This window comes from Hemicordylus capensis, chromosome 4 (assembly GCF_027244095.1).
Source record: "Hemicordylus capensis ecotype Gifberg chromosome 4, rHemCap1.1.pri, whole genome shotgun sequence".
Classification (NCBI taxonomy): domain Eukaryota; kingdom Metazoa; phylum Chordata; class Lepidosauria; order Squamata; family Cordylidae; genus Hemicordylus; species Hemicordylus capensis.
The window spans coordinates 153,206,463-153,221,840 of NC_069660.1; the positions used below are offsets into that span (position 1 = coordinate 153,206,463).

Genomic DNA, 15,378 nt, shown 5'->3' on the forward strand with positions numbered 1-15,378 from the left:
GGGCCTGGGAGGAGAAGCCTTGAGAGGGTCTGGGAGTGCTGTGTTGCCTAAAGGGCTCCACCAAGGAACTCACATCAGCCTTGACCCCTGTGAGGATCCTGAAGAACTTCTGGAGAGCCTTCAGTCTGATCTCCAGCTCTTCACTCTTCAGGCCGAGGAGGACAGAAGCGAGTTCAATGACCAGCTTTTCCTCGCTCAAACCTTCTGGGAGGATACCTATGGAGAAACTGACGGACTGCTCCAGGTCTCTAAAAAGGAGGAGAGAGAGCAACAGGAATGGAAAAGAAGCTGTGGTTAACTAACAGCTTCTGGATCCCTCTGTAGAAAAGTCATCTGTGCTGCCCACTTTGTTTTTGCGGGATATGTGGGAAAACATATCCCTTGTCATCGAGTAACGACCCCACAGGGCCGAGCAGCTAAGATCCACAGCAGCTGACATTTGGGGGTGAGAGTGCTGGACTAACAACTAAGGCAGCAGTTCCCAACCTGTGGTACTCCAGATGTTGCTGAACTACAACTCCCATCATCCCCAGCCACAATTTATTGTGGCTAGGAATGATGAGAGTTGTTGTTCAGAAATCTACAGTACCACAGGTTGGGAACCCCTGAACCAAGACATCCCACATCATCCCCAGCAACTTCCAGCTTCTGACAGATACTGGAGCACAGAATGAGACATCTCTATGCAGTCATCAGGATCCTGTCAGCAGTTGGTAGCAGATATAGCTCATCAGAAGCAAAACTAGGCAATAGACAAAGAAGTGTCCAGCTTCCAGTGGACATGCTCAGCAAAGGCCAAGCCAAACCAGATGGGCTTTACTTGGTGCCCCTTGACGGTCTTAGGCAACAGGACTGGTTTAAGCCGACTGCAGCTAGAGGGGACCACAGCATTTTGCAGGGCCTTGTGCTGGGCTGGAGTCTGTGCAGAAAAACAGCAACAGGAGGGGGGAGAGAGACTCAGAAGCCATACTCTTGTGAGACAGCAATTTCAGGCAGGCTGGCCCTCTGCCGATACTGGGGGGGGAGGAGCCATGGGGCTGCTGTGAATGACGCCAGCCATGGAGAGTCGAAGGACCTGGCCCTTTCTGCATGCAGAGCAGTGGCTCTGTCCCATATGTTTCCCCTGGACATAGGCAGCTGCCTTGCACTGAGTCAGGTTCGGCTTCACTCCAGATATGCTGTTGAGCTGTGTGCCAGAACACCTCAGGGAGGAAGAGAAGCCCCTCTCTGTCCGTTGCCATAACTACTGCTGCTGCTGCTGTGCTACCTGATGGGCAAACAGCAGGCTGGGGGAGCGTCCTTCGAGATGTGTGGGCAGATGCCCTCAAAGGACACCTACAGAGAGCAGACAGTGGCTGTCACTCATCCACATGAGTCAGAATGTCCGTTGCTTCACCAGAAGCCACCAACAGTTCAGTTTTAGAAACCCAGCTTCTGGCCTTCTGCCACTGAAGAGGGAAAGGAACCTCAGTGTGCTTTACCTCATAAGAGCAGCCGCCTCTTCTTCTCCCATGCTGCTAGCGGACATGAGGTCCTCATCAAATTCATCAGACTGTGAATGAGAAATGAGAGTCAAGAGACCGGAGGATCAGAACATTAGTTCGCTTTTCCTCCAAGAAGATCAGAGCAAGGGCTTCATGTAGGTTCCTGTGAAGATTGGTAACTGGTTGAAGGACAGGGAGCAAGAGGGTAGGTATAAATGGAGAGTTTTCACAATGGAGGGAAGCAAGAAGTGGGGTCTCCCATGTTGGAAGTGAAGGACTCTGTGCTGCCTCATGCCTCAATGACAGAGGGGGACAGATTAGTGAGTCAGAGGGCTGGAGGGGTCAAGACATTGGTCATTCCTCCTCTCTACTGCTCTGACACTATCCTTTTGATATGTAGATTGCTACTCTCAGGGACTTACTTACTTCCTGCCTCCCTCCCTTTCTCTTCTTCTCCATATCACACACGCTCGCCTCCCTCTCTGCACCATGTGTGCTGAGATGCGATAGCATCTCTATGCATCCATCCAGCTAGATAGATAGATTAGAGATTCTATCTCTCCACTTTCGTATCTAGAATGGAGTTCTCCAAATAAGACTTCTTATATTGATTAGAAACTATGAACTGGCTCCAAGTTTCTTTTGCTCTCAGCAAACAAGCATGCCTGGGTAGACTCCACTGTGTTTTGCCTCTGTGCACTCTGCTGTAATAGAAGGGTATCTCTTACCAGAGAGAATTCCTAACACCCCTGGGATCTGTACTTGGACCAGCGCTTTTTAATTTATTCAAAAATGATCTAGAAGTTGGGGTAAGCAGCAAGGTGGCCAAATTTGCAGATGACACTAAACTATCTATCTATCGATCATATTTTTCTACTACCTGATATGTAAATCTAAATTTAGGGTAGCGAAATCCCAAACAATCTCTCCAGACTGGGTGAGTGGGTAACAAAATGACAAATGCAGTTCAATATAAGCAAGTATAAAGTGATGCACATTGGGGCAAAAAATCTCCAGCTTCACAAGTACGCTGATGGGATCTGAGCTGTCGGTGACTGGCCAGGAGATCATGGGCTCGTGGTGGACAGCTTGTTGAAAGTGCCAACTCAGTGCATGGCAGCTGTGAAAAAGGCAAATTCCATGCTAGGGATAATTAGGAAGGGGAATGAAAATTAAAAGGCTAATATAATGCCCTTATACAAATCTATGGTGTGGTCACATTTGGATTACTGTGTACAGTTCTGGTCACAATATCTTAAGAAGGACATCGTATAACTGGAAAAAGTGCAGAAGAGGGCAATCAAGATGACCAGGGGCCTAGAGCACCTTCTTTATAAGGCGAAGCTACAGCATCTAGGGCTTTTTAGTTTGTAAAAGAGGCAACTACAGAGAGACATGATAGAGGTGTATAACATTATGTATGGAGTAGAAATAATGGATAGAGAGAAATCTTTCTCCCTCTCTCACAACACTAAAACCAGGGGTCACCACATGAAACTGACTGCCAAGAAATTTGGGACCAACAAAAGGAAGTACTTTTTCACACAGCACATACATTAATTCATGGAAGACAGGTCTATCAGTGGCTATTAGTCTGATGGTTATAGGCTATCTCCAGCCTCAAAGTGAAGATGCCTCTACATACCAGTTGCAGGGGAGCAACAACATGAGACAGGGGATGCCCTCAGCTCTTGCCTGTGGGCTTTTCAGGGGCTTCTGGTGGGCCACTGGATGCTAGACTAGATGGGCTTGAGCCTGATCCAGCAGGGGTGTGCTTATGTTCTTAACATACATGGTTCCCCTGCACCACCATTTTAAACTCACAACCATCTTATGAGATAGATTATCTGAGAGATGGTGAGTGGCCCAAATTATTATTATTATTACTATTATTACTATTATGTATGTATGTATGTATGTATGTATTCAGTTTCTATACCGCCCTTCCAAAAATGGCTTAGGGCGGTTTACACAGAGAAATAATAAATAAATATGATGGCTCCCTGTCTCCAAAGGGCTCACATAGTAAAAAGAAACATAAGATAGAGACCAGCAACAGTCACTGGAGGTACTGTGCTGTGGGTGGATAGGGCCAGTTACTCTCCCCCTGCTAAATAAAAGAGAATCACCACGTTAAAAGGTGCCTCTTTGCCAAGTTAGCAGGGGTCAAAGTCACCCACTGAGCTTCACGGACACATGGGGATCTGACCTGGTGCCTAGTCTGACACTCTCACCACTATAACACTCCCTCTCCCTCTCCTCTCTTCTCTACAACACCATTGCGGTGCCACTCCCTTGAGTCTTGGACTATCAGAGGCTCCACCCAAGTCCAACACCTGTGGGAGGGCCAAATTAGGGCTGTGGGCCACGTGCTCATCTCTCAGCCTAACCTACCACACAGGGTTGTTGTCAGGTCTGGCTTGATGGGAATGCAAGCGATGCATTTGCATTGAGCTCTTTAAAGTCCAGGTGAAATTTACATTATACGTGAATAAAAGAAACAAAGCCCACAAAAGAAGCCCCAATTGCTCTACAAACGTACTGCAGCAATTGGCTGGGTTGATTTACACCTTCATTTTTCTACTTACATTTGATGAATAAACAATTAGCAAGATGTAAATCAACCCAGCCAATTGCTCCTTTAAGTTTAGCATAAGGTAGACTTCAAAGGGCTCCTAGCCAGATCACTACTCTCGGTTTGGTTCCCCCATGCCAGGAATCTTCATGAAATTTCCGCTTAGTGATCTGTGTGACCCGCCATTTTGCTGCAAGTCATTCCTTCCTTTTCAGCATAGAAAATGTGGTGGTTTACATTTCACAATGTTGGGTTTAATTTTGCTTTCTAATTTCAGCTTGCAAAAAGAGGAGGGGTGATACACCATGAAGACTCTGGACATTCTGAGATTAATAAAAAGTCTAAGAGTCAAGATCCCTCCTTTTTGGAATACTTGAGGGCTTTTGACATCATTTTATTACAAAAAACATGGATGTTAGACCCTATATTTGTGGAGAATTACCCCTTCTATGGACTGGCAGTCTCCCCTGGGGTACAATGAGGCAGACCAAAGTGGGGTATAGGGGTTCTGGTTTCCTGTAAATTATTGGCAGAAGTGATGGGAGCTGACAACGAATCAATCCTCCTTAAACTGAAGGATTGTGACATGGTGTTCATAAATGTTTACATGCTCCCACAAAACCTGTAAAAATGCTCCCACAAAGCATGTAAAAATGTTTACATACTTCCCACAAAATTTCTTTAAAGAAATTTGGGAGGGTCTAAAGAATTATATTGGTCACATTCAGTTGGGTTTTCCAAATGCATTATATATTGTGGGTGGGGATTTTAATGCCAGGTTGGGCTCTGATGAGCATATGCTCTATACATCGTTCCAGCAGTTTCCACCGGAAAGGGATTTCCCATTCCCCCTACATCCGCAATGATCTAAAGATCGTGGTTATAATTTGGCTGGATTTTTATTGGATCAAATGATGTATTCACTAGACCTATTCAGCCCGAATGGGACAACTTCCGATGATATTGAAGGGTAATTTACTCGCTGGGAGGGTACAAGAACAAGTGTTTTGGATTATATTTATGTTTCCCGAGCGATACTAGAAATCCTCTTATGTTTCGAAGTAGAGGGCTGTATAGAGAGCGATCATCTCCCACTCTCACTTTCCTTGGAGTCATTGAGTATGAAGAGCCCCCTTAAGGAGGCGAGATCCTCCTCTCAGGATGATGCCAGCTACAAGAGAGTTAAATGGTCACCATGTCTGGCAAACCAAATTAGAATACTCCTGGGATCAGAGGAAGTGTCCACTCTTCGTGCTATTTTTTTTTTTTTTTTAAGCAAGGAGATTTGCCAGATACATTAAATATTCAGGTATTCCAACCCCTTCTGAGGCAACAATTAGGTGAAAGGGTGTCCAGGAGACATAGACCCCGAGACTGGTTTGACCATGATTGTATTGCTAAGAAGCTGCTGGTCACAAAACTTAATCAGTATAGACTCAATTTAGATGCTGAATTGGCTCAAAACTATTTATTTATTTTTATTTATATTTTACATTTTATATCCCGCTCTTCCTCTAAGGATCCCAGAGCGATGTACTACATACTTAAGTTTCTCCTCACAACAACTGTTGGAAGTTAAAGGACTTTGCACTGTCTCTTTGTCTCAGACAGTGGAGGACAGACTAGTAAGTCAGAGGGCTAGAGAGTCAAGACATTGGTCATCCCTTCTCCACTGCTCTGATGCTATCCCTTTGAAATGTAGATTGCTACTCTTAGGGATTCAAAGTCCCTCCTCCTCTCCTTTCTACCTGCCTGCCAAGCTTGCAACATGGCAAGCCTCTCTCCCTGCACCATATGTGCAGAGAAGATACAGAATCCATCTGCATCCAGCTAGATCAGGCATCCCCAAACTGTGGCCCTCCAGATGTTGCTGAACTACAACTCCCAGCATCCCTAGACACAATTTTTTGTGGCTGGGTATGCTTGAAGTTGTAGTCCAGCAACATCTGGAGGGCCGCAGTTTGGGGATGCCTGAGCTAGATAGATAGATTAGAGATCCTAAATCCTCACTTTCCTATCTAGAATGGAGTTCCTTAATAAATGCCTTTTATATTGATTTGAAACTATGAATTGGCTCCAAGTTACTTTACTCTCAGCACACACGCATGCCTAACTAAATTTCCACTGTGTTGTGCCTCTGTGCGCTCTGCTATAATGAGAAAGGGATTCTCTCACCACAGAGAATTTCCAACAACAACCCTATGAAATAGGTTAGGCTGAGAGAGAAGTGACTGGCCCAGAGTCACCCAGCTAGTATCATGGCTGAATGGGGATTTGAACTCGGGTCTCCCCGGTCCTAGTCCAGCACTCTAACTACTACACCGTGCTGGCTCCCTAATAAACTAATAGAGTTTAAGAAAGAATATAAAAAGCTCATTAAAGTGAAGAAACAGGAGATGGTGAGGGGAGCATGGGAACACTTTCTTGCCGCAGCTAAACAAAAGGACTTTAGATTATTTGGGGATTAGTAACATCTGGCATGAAAGAACGCCCCCCTATTTCGGATAAGTATATTACTGTGGACTGCTGGGTGGCCCATTTTAAATCATTATACGCAGATCCTGGGTCAGACCCTCCCCCTTGCTTACATTATTTAGATTGCCTTCCCTCATGGCCTCCGGTCACGGAATGAGAAATTTATCATTTCTCCGGATATGGAAGGAGAAATTCATAACTTGGTTTCTCAACTACGACCTGGTAAGGCTCCTGGCATAGCCTTGATTTCTGGGGAATTATTGAAGGCGGAGTCTGACCGGTAGCCCCCGATTCTGACCAGACTTTTCACCTACGTAGACCATGTGGGTTGTATTCTGGAGGATTGGTATATGGCCATAATTGTCCCAATATAGAAAAACGGATTATGGTCAGACCTGGCCAATTATCGGCCAATCAGCCTCTTGTGCGTCATCAGCAAACTGTATGTGACGCATTTATGTTATAAACTCATTGATTGGGCAGAGCAAAATGCTATTATAAGGGATGAACAGGCTGGCTTTCGATCAGGCCGGTTCACACTGGATCAGATTTTGACCCTTTCACATCTAGTAGATAAACAACTCAGTAGAAATGTGCCCCTATATGTAGCCTTTATAGATTTTAAAGCTGCATTTGATTCAATCCCCAGAACCCGTCTATGGTGTAAACTCACTAACACTTCATTAGACCCCCGTTTGCTATTCTTGATTCACTCATTATATGAAAACACCTTTTTAAGAGTCAAATGTGACATCCAAGGACATCTTTCAAATCCGGTCCCCTCACAGAGGGGGGTAAAGCAGGGCTATATTTTGCCCCCCTTTTTGTTTTTTTTATATATATATATATATATATATATATATATATATATATATATATATATATATATAAGTTTTTTGCCTTATGACCATTCTTTCTATCAACCAAGAATAGCCGGTAAAGCCGTTTCTATTTTATTATATGCTGATGATGCAGTGATTGTATCTATCATGCTGGTAGGAATGAGATGTACTTTGAGAGCCCTTGCAAAGTTCTGTGAAGAGAAGGCGTTGTCCATCAATATTCAAAAAACAAAAATAATGGTTTTCAGTAAGCATAGGAGATCTTATAAATGGTCAATTAATGGTAGGAGCCTTCAGCAAGTCAAAACATATAAGTATCTGGGCCTCATATTCTGTTTGAGGAATTCCTGGAGACCACATTGTAAGTTTGTGACTGCAAATGCTCAAAGATCTATTGCAGCTATTAAATTTTTTTTTTACTCTAAAGGCGCTCAGAACATCCTGGCAGCACTAAGTGTATATCAGGCGAAACCTGATATCAGGCGAAACTTTGGGCTCAGATACTGTATGGTGCTCAGATTTTTTCAGCTGGGAACTTAAAATCTCTTGAAGTTGTTCAGTCAAGGCTCACTAACATTGGTGGATGATTTCCGTTCCACTTGGGGGAGGAATATACATGACATCCTAAGTAATTGTGGCCTCTTGGAGTAATATATACGATCGTTAAATCACGATCAGGCAAAAAAAATTATTACACAGAGGGTAAGGGACATAGAAAAGCAGACCAACCTTAGCCTGATTTCTTCTAGATATAATTTTCTTGAGTTCCCAAATTACCTGAGGCCAGCTGCATACCTTACACACTTGCCTACACCTAGGCTGAGGAGGGTCTTTTCTCAAGCCCGTTTTAAAGTCCTCCCTTCAGCTCTTTTGGAGGGCAGATTTCAAGGGACCCCCTTGGAGGAACGTTTGTGCCTATGTGGAGCTGCTGAGGTGGAAACATTAACACATATTTTGTTCAACTGCCCTTTTTATGATAACACCCGTTCTATTCAGATTGATCCCTATCAAAAGAAATACTTGGATTGGTCTGAGGAACATTTTATTGTTTATTTTTTAGAAGATAAGCATGAAGAAGTCACCCATAGGATTGCTTGTTTTTGTTTGGAGGCATGTAAAACAAGGTGTCTGCAAACTGGTTTTTAAATTTTTACTTACATTATTGTATTGTTTTTTGCTGTAGTGCTTATTTGGTCGCTGACCGTAAATAAATGAATCTGAATCTAAAGTAGACTTCGAAGGGCTCAATGCAAATGCATTGAGATTGCATTCCCATTAAGCTGAGCCTGCTTATCTATATTCACACACACTTCTCCCCAATTCTTGGCCAAAAGCTATGTTCTCCACCTTTCAGACCTTCCTGAAATGCTGCACTGGAGTTCATCTTCAACTAACAAAACTGGTCCTGCATAATTCTCTACTGTAGGGCCGTGCACAAAACTCCAGTTTTGGTTCAAGGGGCCCAGTTTGGTTCAAGTCTGGACCGGATTCAGACTGGACTGGGCATGTTCGGTTTTGCACATGTTCGGCTAGAGTTCAAGCCAGTTTGGGGGTTCTAAATGTGGGAAGAAGAAGAAAAGGAATGCCTGTGCCTACCTACAGACCTGACTCTCCCATCCAGTTACATCCCGTCCGGTTAGGTCATCTCTGATGGCCCTTCTGTCAGTCCCTGATTTCCGAGATGTTCAGGGCTCTAGGACCCAGGAAAGGGTCTTTTCGGTTGCTGCCCCGCTCCTTTGGAACTCTCTCCCTAAAGATCCAGCTAGCTCCTTCCTTACCGATCTTCAAATCGCTATTGAAGACTTTTCTTTTTTGCCAGGCTTTTGCCCTGTAGTTTATTTCTCTGTTCTTTGGTAGTTACTTTAATTTAGAATGTAATTTTTAATGTTGCCTGCTTGCATGTTGTTGTGCACCGCCCAGAGTCTTCGGAGTGGGCAGTATATTAAATGTCTCAAATAAATAAATAATATTGTCAAATCCTAGCCAGATCACTACTCTCAATTTGGTTCCCTCATGCCAAGGCTCTTCATGAAATTTCCACTTAGTGATCTGTGTGACCCGCCATTTTGCTGCAAGTCATTCCTTCCTTTTCAGTACAGAAAATGTGATGTTTTACATTTCACAATGTTGGGTTTAATTTTGCTTTCTAATTTCAGCTTACAAAAAGAGGAGGGGTGATACTCCATGAAGACTCTGGACATTCTGAGATTAATAAAAAGTCTAATTAATTAAAAACACCAAATTCTTACAGAATCAGGCACATCTGAATCATCAGTCGATCTGCAAATTAAATCTGTGATAAATGGCAGTAATAGCTGGGCAACCAACCTTATCTGCATTTGTTAAAAGTTAGCAGGTGCCCTTTCCTTTGCAAATGAGGCTGCAGGGAGAATTATTCGTAGAATATTCTCCTAATATTTTAAGGCTCAGTAGGAATTACTCAATTTCCCACCTCATATTCCAACCCCTGAGAATTTGCAGAGAATATTTTGAAGCATATTTGCTCCAAGGCTAGTAAAAATCTACTTACCTCAGTGCGTCCACTAGAAGCCATATCTCAAGTACAAACTCTACGAAAGAATTAAAAAAAAATATTGAACACTACAACGTAATTTTTTTAAAACAACGCTAATATCCAATACCACAAAAGAGGTAATAGGATTTTTTAAGAGCTAAAAAATGGATATATGCAGACTAGATGTCAAAACAAAGCTAAAGCCATTGTAAGAATATAATAACAGATGTAACAAAATAGGATTTCAAAACAATAACAAATTGTATATAATCTCTATAGAAATGTGAGAACAGAAATATAAGAATTGTAAGCAACAAATGAGAAAATGACAAATATTTCAAATAAGCCAATAAACAAGCTTACAGCCAAGCTAGCACTACTCTCACGTCTAACCCGATGCCACTCCTACAACCCACAGAGCAACCAACTCCCAGCATCCAGCATTTCAGTTCACACAGCCCTTTGTGACACTGAGCCTCTCTGGGCCAAAGCACTATGGCAACCGGCACTGAGTCCAGGCCCCCACATTTCTTCAACAGGACTCAGCAGCTGATATTCAGTGATGCTTGGCCAGCACTTCACTTCCACCCTGGTGGCCAAAAGGCCATCACTGATGTAGCCTACTTTCCCTTCAAAAAGCTCAGGGGGGCACACATGGGAATTCATCCTATGTTACCCATCCCACAACCTTATGAGCTAGCTGGTCCTAAGAGCCAGCGACTGGCCCAGGGTCATCTTCTGAGCTTCTTGCTGAGTGGGGTTCCCCCCCCCCGACCTCTCCAGTTCAAGACTCCGATTCACCACAAATTAACTCCAATTCACCTCCCCCTCCCAATGCAGACCATCACAAACAAACAAAAGAAAGACACGTCAAGCATTTATGGTGTTTGCCGATAGAATTGTGGGCTTGGAGATCTGGCACCAACCACAAGCTGGGTTTTACACAATGTATTATTAATCACACCATCTCCGATGTCTGTGTCTGGTCCATCGCCTTCCTCTGCCTCTCCAACAACCTCCCTGACAAATCACTGCTCGCGTCCCTGTCCCTCTGTCAGCACCTTTTGCCCTTAGCCCCTGGCTGAGGTGTTGTCATGCCTTTTCGTTAGGCCTTCGTTCCACTTCCGCCCTCCTTCCCCTCCAGACCTCTGCCCCATATGCTACCTTCCCCTCATCTTCTGTTTTGTAATGTCTCGATATGACTGTGGGTCCCTTAGGTGTACTCACTTGGTGGATCACCTCGGTAGACTGACTCTCCCCACTAGGGGCAAAAGCAAGCAGGATACCGACCTGCACGAACTACAGGATGACTCTGTGGACACTCACAAGACCAAGGTAGAATAAAATCCTGGACAAACTTCACCCACAGAGATCGGGAGGGAAACCAGCCGTTATCCACTTTCTTAAAGACACAGTACCACATGCCACCCCTTTGCCCCTTGTTGCGAGTCCTTCCGCCAGCCCCCTTGGCCCTTTGCTCACCACCAAACGCTTTGCTTCCCGGCCTCGTTGGACTTCCTTCCACTAAGCTGCTAGTCCTCAAGTTCCCTGCTCCCCCCCCCCGCCAGCTTCGGCCTGCAGGTTCAACTCTTTAAAAAAGCTTCCTGCTTGTGGGCTCAAGGAACAGGCTTGCTTGGGAGTACTGCCGTTACTGTGTACTGAATGCATGTTGAACCCCATGGGGAGAAAAACAGATGCGGCAGGAGTGGAGACATCACCCCATTGGCTGCCCTGTCTGGAAGTGTGGTGTGTGGCTCGAAACAATACCGCTCCATGAAGCACATGCAAGCCTCTGAGGGTGAAGGTGACCCCTGTCCTCACTTTGCATAACTCTGTCCAGGATCATCCCATATGGGAGGCTGCTAGAGCTTCTCCTTCGTCCTCAAATCTTCTGGAAGAGCAAAGTGAGCTGCATTAGACTGCCTTGAGTATCTGAGAGAAGAACAGGGCGGGACGGTGGGAGGAAAAACCATGCATGTTTAGCTCTGTTTTATTGTTTCTGGGAGAGAGTGGGCCTCTGCCCAATTAATCAGCTAATTACAGCACGATCCCTTCGCCTCAGAGGAAGGATAAACAGGCCAAGAGCACAGGACAGCAGAAGAGGTCACGGTGAGCTGTGCATGGCAAGACTCCTGGGAGAGACTGGATGGACTCCTGAACTCCGTCTCCCTAAGAGGGGACTCAGAGAAAACCTCTCGGACTTGACCCAGCCTTTCTCCAAGAGGAGAGTTTCCTGCCTTTTCTTTCATATGTGGTAATTCAATTGTGTCACCTAGTGGAGAAACTGAAAGCTGCACGTAGCTCACATTGTGTGTGTTTGGTCTTTAAGAGGAATCTTAATGTATTTATGCTGTCTACATGATAAGGGAAATTACTTAAAGTAGTTTCAAAATTAAAAAGACAAGACAGGCATTGCTTAACCTGTCCTTTTAATCCCAATGGGACTGCTTTGAGTAGTTTTCCTCATCATATCAGCCAATGTTTTGCTTTTCCCTGCTTTTCCCCTAAGGTGCTTAAGATAGCATCTATAATCCCACCCTCTATTTTATCCTCACAACAGCCCTGTGATGTAGGCTAGGCTGGTGGATAGTGACTGGCCAAGCTCACTGAGTAAAAGCCTGCAGGTCTTAATAGTCGTAAGACGGAGTGAAGGCGCATTTAAGCAAGCCATTTGCTGCTAGACATGACCTCAGGCTGCAGCCAAGACTTCTGGGAGAAGGAGAGTCAATGATGGCTGTTCCTCCATTTCTGGAAAATATGAAGTACAACTCTTACTCTGTGCGGACATTTGCCCTTAGAGAAGAGACTTTATTAAAGATCTGTAAGTTATCCAACAATACAGGTCACCAGCGCAGAGAGCTTAGTTGTTCAGGAATGCCCTCCAGACAGAACAGTAAAACAAGATGCAGACCCGAAGCTGAGCTCTAAGGACAGACACATAATAGCACAACCTGTTGGGTGCAGGTGTTGCTTATATTAGGGGTGTGCATGGAACTGCTTTTGCGGCTTCAGTTCAAATCAAACCCTGGTCCAGTTTCAGATCCAGTCGAACTGGGTCCGGTCTGGTTCGGCCACCAAACCAGGCCAAATCGGTTTGCAGGCTGGTTCGGGGATATACTTGTAAAGGGGAATCTGGCAAGGATTCTGGTAAGGTCCGGGGGGTGGGGAGAGAAAGGGTATTTTTAACCCTATTGGAGGGGGTGGAGACATCGAAGGTGGTGGGGGCTCCTCCAAGCCCCCCGCTGGCTTCCTGAAGGACAGCCAGGGCCACTGTGGCCTGGTTCAAATGCCACTGCCTCCAGTGTCTTCGCCACCTCCAATCAGGTATGAAGGGCCCTTTCTTTGCCCCCCACCCCTGGCCTTACTATAGGGAATGGCCAGGGGCGTAGCAAGGTTGGAGTGGGCCCAGAGACAAGATTTTAAAATGCCCCCCCCCCACTGAACCTCAGCTCATGAAGTAAAGCAATCTTAAATGAGGCTGAATAGTGGTCACAAAAAGCAGAGTAAAATGTATAAACACCTATGTGCCACAATAGAACATCATCCTAAATTATTTTTTAAAACGTTTTTGTCAATTGTGGATGATGCAGGTCATTGAATGGTACTAGAGAAAGACATGCTGTTCTGTTCTAGCTCCAGGTCTTAACACACATATCAGTTTGGGAGGATGAATAGATGAATACAACTGAAGGGAGCCCAGGCGGGTGTGCAGCTGGGGGAGTCAGTCATGTGACTTGCCTCTGGAGGGCCCCCCAAGGCAGTGGGCCCCCAGACAACTGTCTCCCCTTGCCCTATTATAGTTACGCCTCTGGGAATGGCCCTCTTTTCTTGTAAAGGGTGGTCCTCGCTGGATTTCCAGCAGGGGACCGGACTTCCACCCAGAAGACCACCCCTCCATATTATAACATGAATGAAAGGAACAACCATGCCCACAAAACGAGCCCTGATTGCTCTACAAACTTACAGGGGTAATTGGCTGGGTTGGTTTCCATCTTGCTAATTGTTTACGCATCAAAAGTAAATAGAAAAATGAATGACCATTGATTCTTCTGAATACCTGTGTCTCAGCAAGAATAAGTTGTGGCTTGGGTCACTTGCTACCTTTATAGTTTCTTGAAAGAAGAATCCCGCCCCCCCCCAACTTTCTCTTGCTAGTGCCATATCAAATCTGAGAGCATTAGCGCAACTTATTACTTATAAGGTGAAAGATGACCCAGGAAATCATCAGGTAAGGCATATCTTTATATTCATTTCAGATGACATATTTGCTTCACATCACATCCATTTCATGCACCAAGCTTAGCCCCATCTGACAAAGTGGCCACAGTGGCCAATTGTAAGGGATGATGGGAGCTGTAGTCCAACATCTGCAGAGGGCCCAAGTTGTGCAGCTCTGGGTTAAAGTGTTGGGCTACGACCAGGCAGACCAGAGTCCCAATCCCTCTTCAGCCATAAAATTCACTGGGTGACTGTGCCTAGCCAGTCCTAGGCTTCATGGACTGGTGGCCAGTCTCCTGATGAGTCAGCTTCAGGTGTTCATCACTCCAGTTGTTCAAGCAGGTGCCTTTCCCTCGCTCCTCTGCTAGCTTGGCCTTTCCCCTATGCATAATTGTCTCGGTATGTTTTATTCTTTAGTGAATGGAGCATTACCATTTCATGTCGAGCCCTTCAAAATATGTGTGTGTGTATATATATCTATATATAGTCTAGATATACTGTAGATTAGTAAAAGAAACAGGTACCCATCTCTCTCTTCCCCTGCTCCACCGGGAGGTGCCTTGACAGCACCCTTTCTGCAAGTTGCACCACCAGATCTGCCCGTTTTGCAGATGGAGACTCTCTAACCCATGAAGTCAAGAGGCCACACAGCTGTGTTTGGACACGCGAGTCCAGAGCTGCCAGTAGCCCACCCCGCCCCTGTGTTGCGGAGCTGTGCTCTGCCACCTCGGAGCCTTCACCGTGTCGCTTAAAACTGAGTCTGCTTTTGAGCATATGGAGCTGCCTTGAAGCAAGTCAGACCGTGAGCCCCTTGGCTTGAGCCCAGTCCTGTTTCTTGTGCTGGGTAGGTAGTAGCCCTTCTCCCAGATCTCAGGCAGACAGGAATCTGAGTCGACTCCTTTCTGCCCAGCCCTGCTGCCTGAACTGGGACTCCATTTTACTGGGGATGCTGGGAAGGAATCTGGCCCCTTTTCCATGCAAAGCAGGGGCTCTGCCCCATAAGCTCTCCTTGAATGTAGAAAACTGCCTTGCATTGGGTCAGGACTGTGTTCCACTTAGTCCATGATTGCCTACTCTGACTGGCAGAAGCTGCCCAAGCTCCTCCCCAGCAATGTTAGCTGGAAGCTTGCATCTAGAGATTGAACCTGGGACCTTCTGAATGCTGAGCATATATTCTGCACACTGGATGGAACCCATTGGTGATATAGAGTCTGAAGAAGTCCTTCCTCTTCTCCAACCCAAGTCTCCTGCCATTCAGCTTCATTGGAT

General features: G+C 45.3%; 1 protein-coding gene across 6 annotated transcripts in view; it reads right to left on the reverse strand.

The window, feature by feature from the left end:
- Positions 1 to 15,378, reverse strand: part of LOC128322623 (uncharacterized) — a 90,288-nt gene that overhangs the window by 23,634 nt on the left and 51,276 nt on the right. For 4 of the 6 annotated variants that reach the window (XM_053244230.1, XM_053244227.1, XM_053244226.1 and 1 more), the window contains exons 4-6: positions 9,907 to 9,946; positions 1,482 to 1,552; positions 74 to 248 (exon numbers count right to left, since the gene is read on the reverse strand). In XM_053244230.1, coding sequence (XP_053100205.1) covers positions 74 to 248; positions 1,482 to 1,552; positions 9,907 to 9,930 — 270 coding nt within the window. In that variant the 5' untranslated portion in view covers positions 9,931 to 9,946. Of the gene's footprint in view, positions 1 to 73; positions 249 to 1,481; positions 1,553 to 9,906; positions 9,947 to 10,254; positions 10,564 to 11,118; positions 11,534 to 15,378 lie in introns of those variants that run through there. The other 2 variants (XM_053244228.1, XM_053244229.1) reach the window with 2 other exon arrangements.